At 39.6% G+C, this 15,430-nt stretch overlaps 3 protein-coding genes across 3 annotated transcripts; 1 reads left to right on the plus strand and 2 right to left on the minus strand.

The window, feature by feature from the left end:
* Positions 1 to 1,800: 1,800 nt before the first annotated feature.
* hbbe1.2 (hemoglobin beta embryonic-1.2) lies at positions 1,801 to 2,652 on the minus strand. Its single transcript, XM_079232992.1, has 3 exons — positions 2,541 to 2,652; positions 2,152 to 2,374; positions 1,801 to 2,046 (listed from the first exon to the last, which is right to left on the minus strand). Exons 1-3 carry the CDS (start codon positions 2,630 to 2,632, stop codon positions 1,918 to 1,920), a joined length of 444 nt encoding a protein of 147 aa, XP_079089118.1. The 5' UTR covers positions 2,633 to 2,652; the 3' UTR covers positions 1,801 to 1,917.
* A 1,330-nt stretch (positions 2,653 to 3,982) lies between these two features.
* On the plus strand, positions 3,983 to 4,732 carry LOC306749861 (hemoglobin embryonic subunit alpha-like). The gene is made up of 3 exons (XM_079233199.1): positions 3,983 to 4,097; positions 4,188 to 4,395; positions 4,588 to 4,732. Exons 1-3 carry the CDS (start codon positions 4,000 to 4,002, stop codon positions 4,714 to 4,716), a joined length of 435 nt encoding a protein of 144 aa, XP_079089325.1. The 5' UTR covers positions 3,983 to 3,999; the 3' UTR covers positions 4,717 to 4,732.
* Positions 4,733 to 5,795: 1,063 nt separating this feature from the next.
* On the minus strand, positions 5,796 to 6,606 carry LOC306749859 (hemoglobin subunit beta-2-like). The gene is made up of 3 exons (XM_079233197.1): positions 6,495 to 6,606; positions 6,108 to 6,330; positions 5,796 to 6,002 (listed from the first exon to the last, which is right to left on the minus strand). Exons 1-3 carry the CDS (start codon positions 6,584 to 6,586, stop codon positions 5,874 to 5,876), a joined length of 444 nt encoding a protein of 147 aa, XP_079089323.1. The 5' UTR covers positions 6,587 to 6,606; the 3' UTR covers positions 5,796 to 5,873.
* Positions 6,607 to 15,430: the final 8,824 nt, after the last annotated feature.

Genomic DNA, 15,430 nt, shown 5'->3' on the forward strand with positions numbered 1-15,430 from the left:
TTTGTTATTAACTGTGCAAATATGTCATGTAATTATGTGGCATTTTAGATAGATTTTGGGTCTGCCTTGTCTACTGCTTTTTAGATGATGTTCTTCTTGACAGTTCATCACGATTTGCATATTTTGCAGTCCTTTCTCATGTCCATCCTTTGACATTAATCATTTAATAAAATTCAGCACATCAGTGGAAGGCTGTGGTGTCCTCAAAATTGTGTCCCCCTTGATATCAGCTCAACAAGCCTTGATGCAACACATTTCTTTTAATCTCTAGCACAGTGATTCTCAACTGGTGGGACCCGTTTTCAGTGGGTCGCAGGTCCATGCCTGGGTGAAAAAAAATGTGAAGGAGAGTTCCATCTATTCACACTCCTTAAAACCTTTTGCAAGCGAAGCCCCACGGCGCCCATTATCGGACAAGAAAAGAGACGAATAAGTCAAGTGACGTTACCTAAAGGATCTTCGGAACCACAACGCTGATTAACTTCATCCTTCCTCTTGTGTTAGCTTTCTAGTACCATCTCTCGTGTTAACGGGTCTGTGCCGACCCATGTCTTAAATCAGCTGTAAAACACACTAAAAACAATTATCTATCATCCAATTTGTTTCTCATCTCTTGGTTACCTTGTTAAGCTTCCTTATCCATGAAAATATTGTTGTATGTTTTCATATTTTTGGTGTGGGCCTCTGGGCCTTTTCTTTGTCAGTATACCCCTCGATTTCAATTAAAAAATTACCAGTTAAGCAAATCTTATTTTTATAACTCGGTCAAAACCGACCCTAAAGCTGAGTTCACTCGCTCGACTTCATGTAGTTAATTCACCTTTTCGCTTTTTTGTAACCATTTGCTGCGGAAAGGGGGCGGGGCTTATCTCAGTGTCTGTGAAAACATTTACTATTTCCGAAGCTTCCTGGGGCTTCATTTGCTCTACTGCGCCACCAAGTGGACAATAAATGTAAAACAGGCAGAGTGATCATAACGACACCATGGTGTTGGTGTCCGAAGCTTTGAATTGAATGAATGATGTTTGTGACACCAATACATCACTTATTGACTTATTAATATTGTGTCTATCTTTATGATATGATGGCGGGGTCAAAAGGGAAACAAATTGGGGAGAGAGTTGTGATGTGACTATATACAGGAGGTTCCGGGTGTGTCTTTATCATTCTCAATTTTATGTGTGCAATAAATAGTCAGTGTGAAGAAACAAAAAATGTCAAGACGTCACCTGAGAGCCTTTTGTAGAAGAAACTATTAATGTATTAACATACAAAGCATTCGGCAGATTAATCAATGAAAACAATTGCTAGCTGCACCCATATTTATGATGTTAAACTTTATTATATTTTCATATTTCACAGACTTCACAAAACTAGAGAAAATACAAAACTTGAAATAGCTTATTTCCTTAAAACAAAAACATTATTTTTGTCAACATCAATGTTTTTCCTCAGAATTAGAAAATAGATTAAACTCTTCAAAAATCCATGTGAACTGTGAGCCATGACAAAGGAGTTAGTGTCATTATTAATATTTTGTTATTGTTGTTTTTATTGATTTGTATTGCTGTGGAGCTAACCATTTAATTAAAGGCAACCTGCATTTGTTTCCAATATAATTGTAACAATAACAGCAACAGTAGTACAAACCAAACATTGTTTTGTGAATGTATTTTTATTACAAACAATGGGGTTTCATCTTCCAATGTTTTTTATCTTGTTTCATTCATCTTTTTTTAGATCAGTCATCCACTCTAATTGCATTTGTATCAGCATTTTCACTGAAGATCAGTCTTTTTTTTTTCAAAAAACTATTGAGAAACAACTTGGTGGATTTGCTTATTGTTTTATTTGCTTTTGAGACAAAAGAAACAACGTGTTTCATGATCAGCATGTGAGGTCTTCTGTTGCAGCTCTCTAATGGTACTGTCTTCCCAGAGAGGACACCACCACGGCCAGGAACTTCTGGAAAGCTGCCTGGATTTCACCAGTGAAGGCTTTGCCCATCTGAGCAGCAACCACAATGGTCAGGCAGTCAGAAATGAGCTGCAACACAACAAGCATCAGAAACATCAGCAACATGAAAGGTTGGTCGTCTTTTGAGTAATTGTTGAACACGATTGTCCGCTTTTATTAGTTCCACAACTTTACCTTGAAATTGTCGGGGTCCACGTGCAGCTTCTCAGAGTGCAGCACGCTCAGCTCGGCGTAGGTTTCCTTCAGGTTGTCCATGTTCTTCACACCCCGGTCCAGACCGCGCAGGATAGTCGTTCCGTGTTTTGCAACCAGTGGATTTCCCATGATTGCAGCGGCGTTGTAGAGGTTTCCAAAGTTACCGAAATACCTCTGAGTCCAGGGGTAGACGACCAGACACCTGAGGGGGAAAAAACATAGAGGTAACAGCGTTATATGGGGAGGAAATTAACACTTGTGATGATCTGAAACACATTTTGCACAATGACAGAACGAAATCCTGATCCTGAAAAATAGTCGAGGATTTCATCTCAAGTACATCTTGTTAATGCAGAGTTAAGACTCACCTGGAAAGAGCTGCAGGGCCCACTGTCTCATAGTCCATCTTGGAGAAGATGTCCTGGATGGTGGCGCGCTCGAAGTCTGTCCATTCAACCATTGTGCCGGCTCTAGATTGTCCTGTGCTGCTCAGTAGATCATGCGCTCTCAGACAACAGAAGCATCTTTTAAAGCCTCCCAGCTCCCCTCCCAAATGCGTGTGACTGGATGGGTGGTGGGCCGGCCAAGTTCTGTGTTATGGATTTGCAACATTGATAAGAGAAGGGCGCATCTGCTCTGCCTAGATTAGGTATCTCTGAGACAGAAGAATTCAAAATAGTTTGGCAGCAAAATTTCTGCAGCTGCACGGAGATTCATAAACAATGCAAATATGCAAAGGACTTCAGATCCCCAATGATTAATATATAGATGATAGTGTATAGAGTGCTTTTGGAGACATTTACTGGAAAAGTGTTTACATCTTTACTGATGCTGGTTTTCCTCTTTTGTCTGTATCTTTTGATCTCAGCATCAGCACCTTGGACAGCAATCTTTAAAGTTAACTTCATTAGATTATTAATAAATGATGAAGTAGAAGCTGATCACAAACTGAAGAGGACATTTAGAATTGAACACAAACACACTCTCACACACACATGCACAAACACACAGAGAGACATGACATATATGATTAGCTCCTCTTAAATATTTGTGCAAATAACAAAATAGAATATATAGTTGGCCTAAACAGTGCTTATGTTTTTTTTACTTTATTTCATATTTTAATTTAACATCCACTCCACTATAGTTCACTTTATTTCAAAAGAAAATCTTTAAATAATCTACATAAATTACTGTATTTAATTGAGGTACTACTTTCATGGAACTTTCTACCTCGAAGTATTGTCATCTCATTTTTACTACATTCATTCGACAAGTTTAGTTACTCTAGAGATGTAGATTATAATGACAAATAAATAAATAGATTCATCAATTATGATACAATAGTTCTAGCTACACAGTATTATAAAGTAATTCAATTCAGCCCACCTTTACCAATGATGAACACTTTATCACAATGATTATAACATAGAATAATTATGAATCTGAAATAAAGCTTTTTATTCTGCTACTTTTACATTTGGTACTTTAAGTATATTTCGATGCTAATACTTACGTTTTTTAATTTCAGTAAAATATCTGAATATTTCTTCCACCACTGTTTCAGAAGAACTTTTAAACTGGACTTCTAATCTAAAGCATACACACTTCAATTCTGATGATTTGACAAGATTGTATCAATTCCAAAGAAGCTCGAGAGCCACAATGATAGTTTTTGTTTATCTCATGGGGGCTGCAACGTAACGTGGAACGCCTTGTGCAGCTTGTAGAGGAGGATCTGGGTGTGTCCATGCTCTGTTTTAAGCATAAAAGCCCTCTGAGTTTGGGCTCATCACAGCATTCAGCAGAACTCATTCAACTGCCAACATGACCAGTCTCACAGCTAAGGACAAGGAGGCCGTCAGAGCCTTCTGGGGTAAAGTGTCTGGAAAGGCAGAGGACATCGGCACTGATGCTGTGGCCAGGTAACTATACCACACACTGAGGGATGTAACCTGCTCCAACATTTACTGATTCATTTATAAACGCCTCACTTTGTATTTTGTGTGACCCAGGATGCTGACGGTGTACCCGCAGACCAAGACTTACTTCTCCCACTGGAAGGACCAGAGCCCCACCTCTCCCGCTGTGAGGAAGCACGGAGTCACTGTGATGGCTGGAGTTGCAGAAGCTGTGAGCAAAATCGACGACCTGAAAGGAGGTCTTCTGGGCCTCAGTGAGCTGCATGCCTTTACTCTGCGTGTGGACCCTGCCAACTTCAAGGTGCAGAGCCTCAGTCACTACAAGATAATAGTCTGTGATATGAAGTGTTCCTCAAACTCTTTGACGGGGTTCCAGACCTGCAACAGGTCCATCTGTTGTGTTCATGCACATAAAGCTCCCATGTGTGATTGGTGTGGGGAGTTCAAAAAGCTCCATATATGTAACATCTGTGTGATTGCTTTCTTTTCACAGATTCTCTCTCACAACATCCTCGTGGTCCTGGCCATCATGTTCCCCAACGAATTCACTCCTGAGATCCACGTGGCCATGGACAAGTTCCTGGCTGCTCTGGCTCTGGCCCTGGCTGAGAAGTACCGATAAGCAGCAGGAGAAGATGACGGAGACTGCAGCATGAGCTTACCGTGCATAATGATCAATAAATGCATTCAAGCCAAAAGCAAAGCAATTGTTGTTTTCTGTTTTCTTATTTGTGATGGTTTGGGTCATTGAGGAGATTGAAAGTCACATCTACAGCACAAAGCAGAGCTACATCATCAAGCAAGTCACATTTTACACTCAACCAAACATTAGAGCCGAAACCATTAGTCGATTCATTGTGCATCAATATAGAGAACATTTAATAAGACATATTTTGATCATCAATCAATATTGTTACGATGTAAACCCGCAAATTTGTTGTTTCCAGATTCTGTCAAATGCCAGAATGTGTTATCTTTCTCAATTTATATGTGAAATGAAATATCTGTCAGTGTGATGATTTTTTCTTTCTTCAAGATGTCAACGATTAATTTATTAACTTACAAAGCAATCGGCAGAGTAATCAATGAAAACAATCGTTAGTTGCAGCCATATTCATGATGTTAAACTTACTATATTTTCATAATTCCTAGACATTAGAAAACAAGAGCAAGTAAACAACTTTAAACAGCTCATATCCTTAAAACAACAATATTATGTTGGTACAATCAACGTTTTTTCGAATATTTAAATAGATTAACTCTTTATGTGGCGTTGTTAAAAAATCTGTGAGAACTGTGAGACATGACAAAGTAGTTAGTGTTATTATTATATTTTTGTTGTTTTATTTAACTTTTGATTAACAATGTTGTTAATAAAGCAGAAGATTTCTACTTTGCATGTGAATTTAATGGGAACAATATATTCTGTGGAGCTAATTATTTAATTTAAGGCAACCTACATTTGTTTCCATTATAATAACAGCAACAGTAGTACAATCAAAATATTGTTTTGTTAATGTATTGTAATGACATAAGATACTGTTTCATTTTCTAATTTGTTTCATTTTCTTTCATTCATCTTTTTTTTCAGTGCCATTGTTCACCATCTTCACTGAAGGTCATTTGTTGTCCAAAATACTATTATTCATCTTGACATCTATTTGTGATACAAATTATTGACAAAAAACTTGGTGGATTTGCTTTTTGTTTTATTTGCTTTTGAGACAAAAGAAACAAAACATTTCGTGATCAGCATGTGAGGTCTTCTGTTGCAGCTCTCTAATGGTACTGTCTTCCCAGAGAGGACACCACCACGGCCAGGAACTTCTGGAAAGCTGCCTGGATTTCACCAGTGAAGGCTTTGCCCATCTGAGCAGCAACCACAATGGTCAGGCAGTCGGAAATGAGCTGCAACACAACAAGCATCAGAAACATCAGCAACATGAAAGGTTGGTCGTCTTTTGAGTAATTGTTGAACACGATTGTCCGCTTTTATTAGTTCCACAACTTTACCTTGAAATTGTCGGGGTCCACGTGCAGCTTCTCAGAGTGCAGCACGCTCAGCTCGGCGTAGGTTTCCTTCAGGTTGTCCATGTTCTTCACACCCCGGTCCAGACCGCGGAGGATAGTCGTTCCGTGTTTTGCAACCAGTGGATTTCCCATGATTGCAGCGGCGTTGTAGAGGTTTCCAAAGTTACCGAAATACCTCTGAGTCCAGGGGTAGACGACCAGACACCTGAGGGGAAAAAAATACATGTTACAGGGTTAGATGGGGAGGAAATGAACATTTGTGATGATCTGAAACACATTTTGCACAATGACAGAACGAAATCCTGATCCTGAAATATAGTTGAGGATTTCGTCTCAAGCACATCTTGTTAATGCAGAGTTAAGACTCACCTGGAAAGAGCTGCAGGGCCCACTGTCTCATAGTCCATCTTGGAGAAGATGTCCTGGATGGTGGCGCGCTCAAAGTCTGTCCATTCAACCATTGTGCCGGCTCTAGATTGTCCTGTGCTGCTCAGTAGATCATGTGCTCTCAGACAACAGAAGCATCTTTTAAAGCCTCCCAGCTCCCCTCCCAAAAGCATGTGATTAGATGGCCGGTGGGCCGGCCAAGTATAGGCTACTGTGTTAACATTGATAACAGTAGAATGACAACTTGAATATTGCAGACATAAATAGAAACGGGTTCATTGGTTGTGGTTCAGTACAATTTTTTGTTTGTCCACTTTCACAATACAATTTGTATATTTTTCTGTCTTTTCTTCTGCAGTTTAAAATGAAAGTGCACGCATATGGAATATGTTGCAAGATGCGTTTATCAGCATTACACAATAGTGCTTTGTCCGAGAATCAAGCAATACAACTCAAATGTGGACTGGAGCCCTCTACTTCCAAACAACCTTCATGTAAATGACCAGCAGAGGGCGCTTCAGTCGAGGATCTGGACCTAAAGTACTGTAGCTGCGATAAAGACAACTGTCTTTGAAACACATTCTTCTTTATATGAGCCCTAATGCAGCATTCAGTTGAGAGTTTTTTCTTTTCTGCTCTCAGCTAACGATGCTAACAGAGCTAACAGTTCAATATACAGCAACAAGTGCTGACTGAGCTAACAGCCAGGCGTCACATGAAATCAGTTTCACCGAATATTGCACTATTACGTTCCTTTTCAGACACTTGACAGGACTGAGCTGTTTAGACAGGACAGTGTGATAATGTTACTCACCTGGTCTGGGAAAGGAGGTAATGCAATTGAACTCTGCTGAATAATTTAACCACAATGTAATTTATACAATCCAATGACTTTATCAGCACATTCAGGGGCGTTTTGGCTTTACAGTGTGGAGTTCATACATTTAATAGCGACTTAAGCTGAAATGAAAAGGGATGCATTACTCGGTAGCTCATCGGTTTAACCAAACGTCGTATTTACCTCGTAACACTTTAGGACACTTCCTGTCTAAATATCAGCACATACTTGATTTTATCTTTGAACTCGGCATACATTTTCTGCATTTAAAAACTCTGTTTAGAATAACAGCTCAGTGCTTTAAAACAGTGAAAAAGAACAAAAATAAGTTGAGATGAATTGAGAGATTAAACAAAGAGCTATGCCAATTTCAGACCAATAGTATCAAGGAAATGCTTGGCAACCTTACTGCAGGGATTCATGTTCAGATGTATGCACTTTTTGTATATCGTAATCATTATACTCATACCAGTTATGGACACGAATCTGCATAATGTATAGGCCACAATGATGTTCAATGATGATCAATCCACTAGGTGGCGCTACAACACAATTAAGGCTGTGGATTTGCTTGCTATCCAGCTGTAGGACGTTTGCTTCAGTGAGGTTGGGTTGAGTTACATTTGCTACATTATGATGTGCTCCACCTCTACTCAGTAAAAATATGTATTGAATAAAGTAAATTATAACGTTATTATGATGTGTTCAAATGTTATTTTGTTAAATGTTTTTTTGGAGACACGCTTTGTGCATTTTTGTATTCCCGATGGTTTAATAAAAGAGACAACAAATATCCAAATACCAAAATTCATACTCATTTAAGCAAAAGCCAAACAGTCAAACATTCGTGTCCAGCCTACTTATGATACATACATTTAAATTACCAAGTTAATGCCAAGATCAAATATTTAATTAAATATTGTAATCAAATACAATCACTGGATTAGCTCTGGAGCCTAAACCCTCCCAAACTATTTATTTTGCTGTCGTCTAATCTAATTTATTCTAATTTATATGTGTGCAATTTTGTGTCTCAATTTTGTATTGACACCTGGACCCCTTTTTATATACTTGTTTTAGAACTGCCAGAATTTACAGACTCACAGGATCATCATGATGTAGTTCAGGCTCAGTGATCCAGTGAACAGCAGTGAGGACTTGGTGCGACGCAAAGGTCCTTCACTGTAACCGTACTCTATTATTGTTCTATAACAAAGTAATCATTGTATAGCAATAGCATTGTATTTTCACACCCTTGAAGCCAAGGCAATGCATTCATTGTTTGATGATAGAACACAGTAAAGAAAAAACTTCTCTCCAAAGTTTGACTTTGATTAAGTGAAGTTAAAGATTTTTAGTAATTAATTTAGTGCAGATTTTGTGAACCGTAGTTTTAAGTCCGCTGAAAGCAAAAATGCCCCAACTTTCTTCCTGGACATTGGACGCCTCTGGTTCCACAACACAGAGGATCTGCTCAAGCAGATGCACCAATGCATATCAAGTAAGTATCGTTTCACCCATAAGTAAGTCATATTTCAATTTTTTGGCTGAAAAAAAAATGCAATGTGGTTGATATCTTGCTGAAGCTTTGTCTGACTAGTTTTGGCGCAATTGGCGTAAGCTTTCCAGAAAGGTGCGGCATTCATGTGTGGCATCAAGCTAAGGATATACAAATTGATATTTCCATAACTTGGGGAGCTCTCTCGAGTCACTTTCGAGTACTTGGAGTCATATTTATGATTTATGTTCGTACTTATGGTTGAATTATATTATAAACATGTAAAATGGACTTAAATGCTCTTGTAAGGCCAGGATTTTCCCCCATTTTTGGTGGCACCTGGTGTCGTCATTATTAATGGATCTGAATTTTGTCTATCTCAGCGGTCACCAACCTTTTTGAGCTACGGACTGGTTTTGTGTCAGACAATATTTTCATGGACCGGCCTTCACGGTGTGGGCGAAAAATATGACGTAATAAATATGACGTAAATGATTCGACCGGCAAAAAGACAATTATAAAGTGCATAAAGACACAACTCAACATTACGCCGAATTAGTGGGAGCCCTGAGCTTGTTTCTCTGCTAGGAGCCGGTCCCATCTCGGGGTGACAGGAGAAGAAGGTCGACCCCCGACGCGTCTTTATGTCCAGTCTACTGACTCTACTCTGTAACTTAAACCTTTATGTGCACTCTGTAACTTAATTAAAACCCACTTTACAAAGACAGGATGTTGAAATGGAGGCAGGGTTTCAGAGCTTTTTTGCGATCTCAGTAACTCTGCCTTGATTTTAATCCAGAACACCGAGTTGAAACAGACTTTTAAGTTTCATTTTTGGGGAAACGTATCACGTAACCTCTTGACATGTGTCAAGATGTTACGTTTGAGGCTACGCACAGACGGATGTATGCGGTCATTTTTCAAAATAAAACATTTTTCAGATTTTTCATAAATTCTTTCTCTGCGGCACGGTACCAAGGGACCCATGGACCAGTACCGGGCCGCGGCCCAGGGGTTGGGGACCGCTGGTCTATCTCAGGGGTGTTTCTAGGATTTAATGAAAGGGGGGGCTTAACCCCTAGGGTATGTGTGTGGCAATTTTTTTTGGGGCCCATTTGGGGCCGCGGAAATCCATTGTTTCAGACAGTTTATAGATTGGTTCAATCAGAAAGAGTGTGATTTTGCTCTGTAGTTTTGCTTGCATTCATTCAGTATATGATAACAGAAGAGACAGAATTTCAGGGTCATAGTGAACACAAATATGAACTTTTCTCAAATAATGAGAGAGAAATACTTTTGACAGTGTCAACGTTTGAGTTGTTTAATTGTTTTATTATAAGCAAAAGGGAATACGATTTTGATCAACATTTACATCTATTTTCTTGTCTGTGTAGTTTTTACAAACCAGTGATATTTTGTGCTCATTTGGACACTATCACTGAGATAAAGATGAACTAGTTCAGTTTCAAATATACCATTCAATAGAAGAAAAAAACATGAATAACAAAAAAACAAAAACATTTCAAGTACATCTTAGTTATCAAATGATAAATATGGTATGATGGTACTCCTTGGTATAGTTTACTTTGAGCTAAACTCGTTGGTGTAGTTTACTGTGAGCTAAACTCGTTGGTGTAGTTTACTTTGAGCTAAACTCCTTGGTGTAGTTTACTTTGAGCTAAACTTGTTGGTGTAGTTTACTATGAGCTAAACTCCTTGGTGTAGTTTACTTTGAGCTAAACTCGTTGGTGTAGTTTACTGTGAGCTAAACTCATTGGTGTAGTTTACTTTGAGCTAAACTCCTTGGTGTAGTTTACTTTGAGCTAAACTTGTTGGTGTAGTTTACTATGAGCAAAACTCGTTGGTGAAGTTTACTTTGAGCTAAACTCCTTGGTGTAGTTTACTTTGAGCTAAACTCGTTGGTGTAGTTTACAGTGAGCTAAACTCCTTGGTGTAGTTTACTTTGAGCTAAACTCCTTGGTGTAGTTTACTTTGAGCTAAACTCGTTGGTGTAGTTTACAGTGAGCTAAACTCCTTGGTGTAGTTTACTTTGAGCTAAACTCGTTGGTGTAGTTTACTTTGAGCTAAACTCGTTGGTGTAGTTTACAGTGAGCTAAACTCCTTGGTGTAGTTTACTTTGAGCTAAACTCCTTGGTGTAGTTTACTTTGAGCTAAACTCCTTGGTGTAGTTTACAGTGAGCTAAACTCCTTGGTGTAGTTTACTTTGAGCTAAACTCCTTGGTGTAGTTTACTTTGAGCTAAACTCCTTGGTATAGTTTGCAGTTTGCTAAACGCCTTGGTGTAGTTTACGGGGAGCTAAACTCGTTGGTATAATCCTGCTGTGGTTGATTCAGTGAGCGTAATGCTCTCGTGGGGTAATATGGCGCTAAAAGGTCCTTAAGATATGATGGTGCATCACCAATTAAGGCTTTGTAGGTAAGGAGAAGGATTTTAAATATGATTCTCGATCTTACAGGAAGCCAGTGGAGAGCAGCTAGTACAGGAGTAATGTGATCTCTCTTCCGCGTCCTCGTTAGTACACGAGCTGCAGCATTCTGGATCAGTTGGAGAGATCCAAGGGATTTACCAGGGCAGCCTGATAAGACGGAGTTACAGTAATCCAGTCTTGAGGTAACAAATGCGTGGATCAATGTTTCTGCATCGCGTTGAGACAGGATGTCTCAGGATGAGACAGGATGTGCCGGTGAAAAAAGGCGGTCCTTGAGATCTGTTTCACGTGGGAGCCAAAGGACAGGTCCTGGTCAAAAATAATTCCGAGATTCCTTACGGTGGTGGTAGATGCCAGAGCGATGCCATCCAGAGAAACCATATCATCAGATACTTGATTTCTGAGGTGTTCTGGTCCGAGTAAAATAACTTCAGTCTTGTCCGAGTTCAGCAGCAGGAAGTTGCAGGTCATCCAGGTTTTGATGGCTTTAAGACATGCTTGAAGTTTGGCGACCTGGTGGATTTCATCTGGCTTGATCGACAGATATAGTTGAGTATCATCGGCATAACAGTGAAAGTTTATGGCGTGTTTTCTGATAATATTGCCTAAAGGAAGCATATATAAGGTGAATAAAATTGGTCCAAGCACAGAACCCTGTGGAACTCCATGGCGAACGGCAGTGGTAACCGAGGCCTCATCGTTTACAAATACAAACTGAGATCGATCTGATAAATACGACTTAAACCAGCTTAGTGCTGTACCTTTAATACCAATCAACTGGTCTAGTCTCTGTAATAAGATGTCATGGTCAATGGTGTCAAATGCTGCACTAAGGTCTAACAAGACCAGTACAGAGACAAGTCCCCTATCTGATGCAACTAGAAGGTCATTAGTAATTGTCACCAGTGCTGTCTCTGTGCTATGATGTTTTCTAAATCCTGACTGAAACTTCTCAAGTAAACTATTGTTATGTAAAAAGTCACACAACTTGTTTGCGACTACCTTCTCCAGTATCTTAGAGAGGAAGGGAAGGTTAGAGATAGGTCTGTAGTTAGCCAATACATCTGGATCCAGAGTGGGCTTCTTAAGAAGAGGTTTAATTACAGCTACTTTAAAAGACTGTGGTACATGACCAGTTAGTAAAGATCCATTGATAATTTCTAGTAGAGAGGCACTAACTAAAGGTAAAACTTCCTTAAACAGCTTAGTCGGAACAGGGTCCAGGAGACAGGTAGACGATTTAGAAGTAGAAACCATTAATGACAGTTGATCGAGGTTGATGGTAAAAAATCCATCCAGACACACAGCAGGGCCCACAGCGTCCTCCATGGCCATCCCACCTGAGGATGGACCGGCAGTAGTCGAGGGCAGGAGATTACCGATCCTGTCTCTAATAGCCAGAATCTTACCATTGAAGAAGTTCATGAAGTCATTACTACTGAGGTCTATAGGAATACACGGATCCACCGAGCTATGACTCTCAGCCAGCCTGGCCACAGTGCTAAAGAGAAACCTAGGGTTGCTCTTGTTTTTCTCTATTAGTGATGAGTAGCAGGCTCCTCTGGCATTACGGAGGGCCTTCTTATATGTTCTCAGACTATCCCACCAAACCAACCGGGACTCCTCCAGACCGTTGGAACGCCATATGCCCTCAAGCTTCCGGGATGCTTGCTTTAATATACGGGTCTTAGGGTTATACCATGGAGCGAGCCTCCTTTGCTTAATGATCCTCTTTTTTAGAGGGGCTATCGAGTCCAGTGTCACTCTCAATGAGCCAGTAGCAGCATCGACGAGCTGATCAATCTGGGAGGGAGTAAAGTTAGCACAGGAGTCCTCTGTTATATTGAGACATGGTAATGAATCAAATACAGAAGGAATCGCTTCCTTAAATCTAGCAACAGCACCGTCAGTTAGACATCTGGTGTAAAAACTCTTGCCTAATGCTGTACAATCCGGTAGTATAAACTCAAAAGTTATAAGGCAATGGTCTGATAAAAGAGGATTCTGTGGAAACACTACTAAATGCTCCACGTCAATGCCATATGTAAGAACAAGGCCGAGGGTGTGGTTAAAACAGTGAGTCGGTTCCTGTATTCTCTGACAGAAGCCATTCGAATCCAACAATGAGCTAAATGCAACACTAAGGCTATCATTGCTGACATCCACATGAATATTAAAATCCCCTACAATAATAACCTTATCAGTCTTAAGGACCAAACTTGACAAAAAAATTTAGAAAATTCTGAAATAAATTCTGAGTACGTACCTGGTGCTCGATATACCACAACAAACAGAATGGGCTGTACTGTTTTCCAGGTTGGATGTGAAAGACTAAGAACAAGGCTTTCAAATGAGTTGCAGTTCAATCCAGGTTTAGGACCCATTAACAGACCCGAGTCAAAGATGGCAGCTACTCCACCTCCTCGGCCGGTGCCTCGAGGAATGTGCATATTAACATGACTTGGAGGAGTAGATTCATTTAGGCTGACATATTCCTCATGTCTCAGCCAGGTTTCAGTAAGACACAACACATCAATATCATTATCTGATATTAATTCATTTACTAATACAGCTTTTGAAGACAAAGATCTAATATTTAGGAGTCCACACTTAACTCTCCTATCATGTTGCACTTTTGCAATAGTGGTGTTAACCTTTATGAGGTTATTTTCTATAACTCCTCTTTTGATTACTTTTAATTTAATTAATTTAAGTGGCCGTGGGACAGACACAGTCTCTATAGAGTTAAAGGTGGGCATCTGCCCTAAAGAAAATGCAGGGAATGCAGAGAAGGGTGTAAGACTACAACTCTGCTTCTGCTTCCTGGTCTGTCATGTACGAGGTCGACCAATAAACTTGGTCATATTTGCAGAAAGGAGATCCGCTCCATCCGAAGTGGGATGGATGCCGTCACCCCTAATCAGACCTGGGTTTCCCCGGAAAGACCGCCAGTTATCTACGAAGCCCACATTGTTTGCTGGACACCACCGTGACAACCAGGGGTGGAAAGTTGACATGCGGCTATACATCTCATCAGTCACCGTGTTTGGGAGCGGGCCAGAGAAAACTACGGAGTCCGCCATTGTTTTGGCGTAAGCACACACAAATAAGGTGAGTAACTTCCATGAGCCACTTGCATGAGAAAAGAAGAAAGATCAGTTGTGAGAGATGTTGGGGGTTATTTACGAACTTGTTTCACAAACTCACAGAACACTATGAATTTTGTTTTATTTTGTTTCATATTTCTGTATTCTATGCTCCTTAAACAGTCGTAAATTACATACATCGGGTATGGATGGAAAGCTGAGACTCTTATCTTTTCAATAAACTATAAGTATTCATGTGTGATGATGTCAGTCCCCATAATAGTAATAGCCATTTCACATAGTGCAAATTTTTTTGGGCACTTGACCTTAAATGACGTGTTGTGACCCAACACAGTTTTACGGAAGTCTGTCTTTGTTAGGCTGAGTCCCTGGAATATGTCGTTTTGGATAATTAAAGTATACCCACATTACATTGTGAAGTCTTGAATTTCGTTAACAGAAGACATTTTGAAAATAACTTGATTAACCTGTGCTTTTGTGATGTATTCCAAAGTCGTTTTCAGAGCAATGGTGAGAAGTTTATCTCACGCAAGCTGCAGCATATCATTTGGAAGCTGTCCAAATCCTATGCGCTTTAAGAGGCCCGGGTGTGTCTGTTTCTGCAGACTAATCCAACAGTGGAATGAATTGGCATTCAAACATCAAGCTCGCGCCCGTGTTAAAGACAAGGACGTATATGACCCACTGCACGAGCTACTTCGAAAATACTTACAATATTTTATTTATATACAATATTTTATATAAAAGTATTGTATCCATTTGTATCCACTCACTACGCACTCTTGTGTATAATTAACGATGCTGGTGATATACATGCAGACCAATACATACATAGTAGAACTTGCTTATGGTTTGTCCAGTCCCTGGAATATGTCGTTTTGGATAATTAAAGTATATGCACATTACATTGTCTTGAATTCCGTTAACAGAAGATAATTTGAAAATAATTCATGGTTTGTTCGGCTTTACTTGAATTCATTTTTTTACCGCAGGGAGAAATTATTAACATGATTTATAATAATACCA

This window comes from Taurulus bubalis (assembly GCF_910589615.1).
Source record: "Taurulus bubalis genome assembly, chromosome: 17".
Lineage (NCBI taxonomy): Eukaryota > Metazoa > Chordata > Actinopteri > Perciformes > Cottidae > Taurulus > Taurulus bubalis.

Excerpts from the sequence above, each read along its gene's own strand:
- hbbe1.2 (XM_079232992.1), bottom strand. The coding sequence starts at position 2,632 with ATGGTTGAATGGACAGACTTCGAGCGCGCCACCATCCAGGACATCTTC. Across the intron at positions 2,375-2,540 it reads GGCCCTGCAGCTCTTTCCAG|GTGTCTGGTCGTCTACCCCT; the intron begins GTGAGTCTTAAC and ends TTTCCCCCTCAG. Across the intron at positions 2,047-2,151 it reads TGGACCCCGACAATTTCAAG|CTCATTTCTGACTGCCTGAC; the intron begins GTAAAGTTGTGG and ends GTTGTGTTGCAG.
- LOC306749861 (XM_079233199.1), top strand. The coding sequence starts at position 4,000 with ATGACCAGTCTCACAGCTAAGGACAAGGAGGCCGTCAGAGCCTTCTGG. Across the intron at positions 4,098-4,187 it reads GGCACTGATGCTGTGGCCAG|GATGCTGACGGTGTACCCGC; the intron begins GTAACTATACCA and ends TGTGTGACCCAG. Across the intron at positions 4,396-4,587 it reads TGGACCCTGCCAACTTCAAG|ATTCTCTCTCACAACATCCT; the intron begins GTGCAGAGCCTC and ends TTCTTTTCACAG.
- LOC306749859 (XM_079233197.1), bottom strand. The coding sequence starts at position 6,586 with ATGGTTGAATGGACAGACTTTGAGCGCGCCACCATCCAGGACATCTTC. Across the intron at positions 6,331-6,494 it reads GGCCCTGCAGCTCTTTCCAG|GTGTCTGGTCGTCTACCCCT; the intron begins GTGAGTCTTAAC and ends TTTTCCCCTCAG. Across the intron at positions 6,003-6,107 it reads TGGACCCCGACAATTTCAAG|CTCATTTCCGACTGCCTGAC; the intron begins GTAAAGTTGTGG and ends GTTGTGTTGCAG.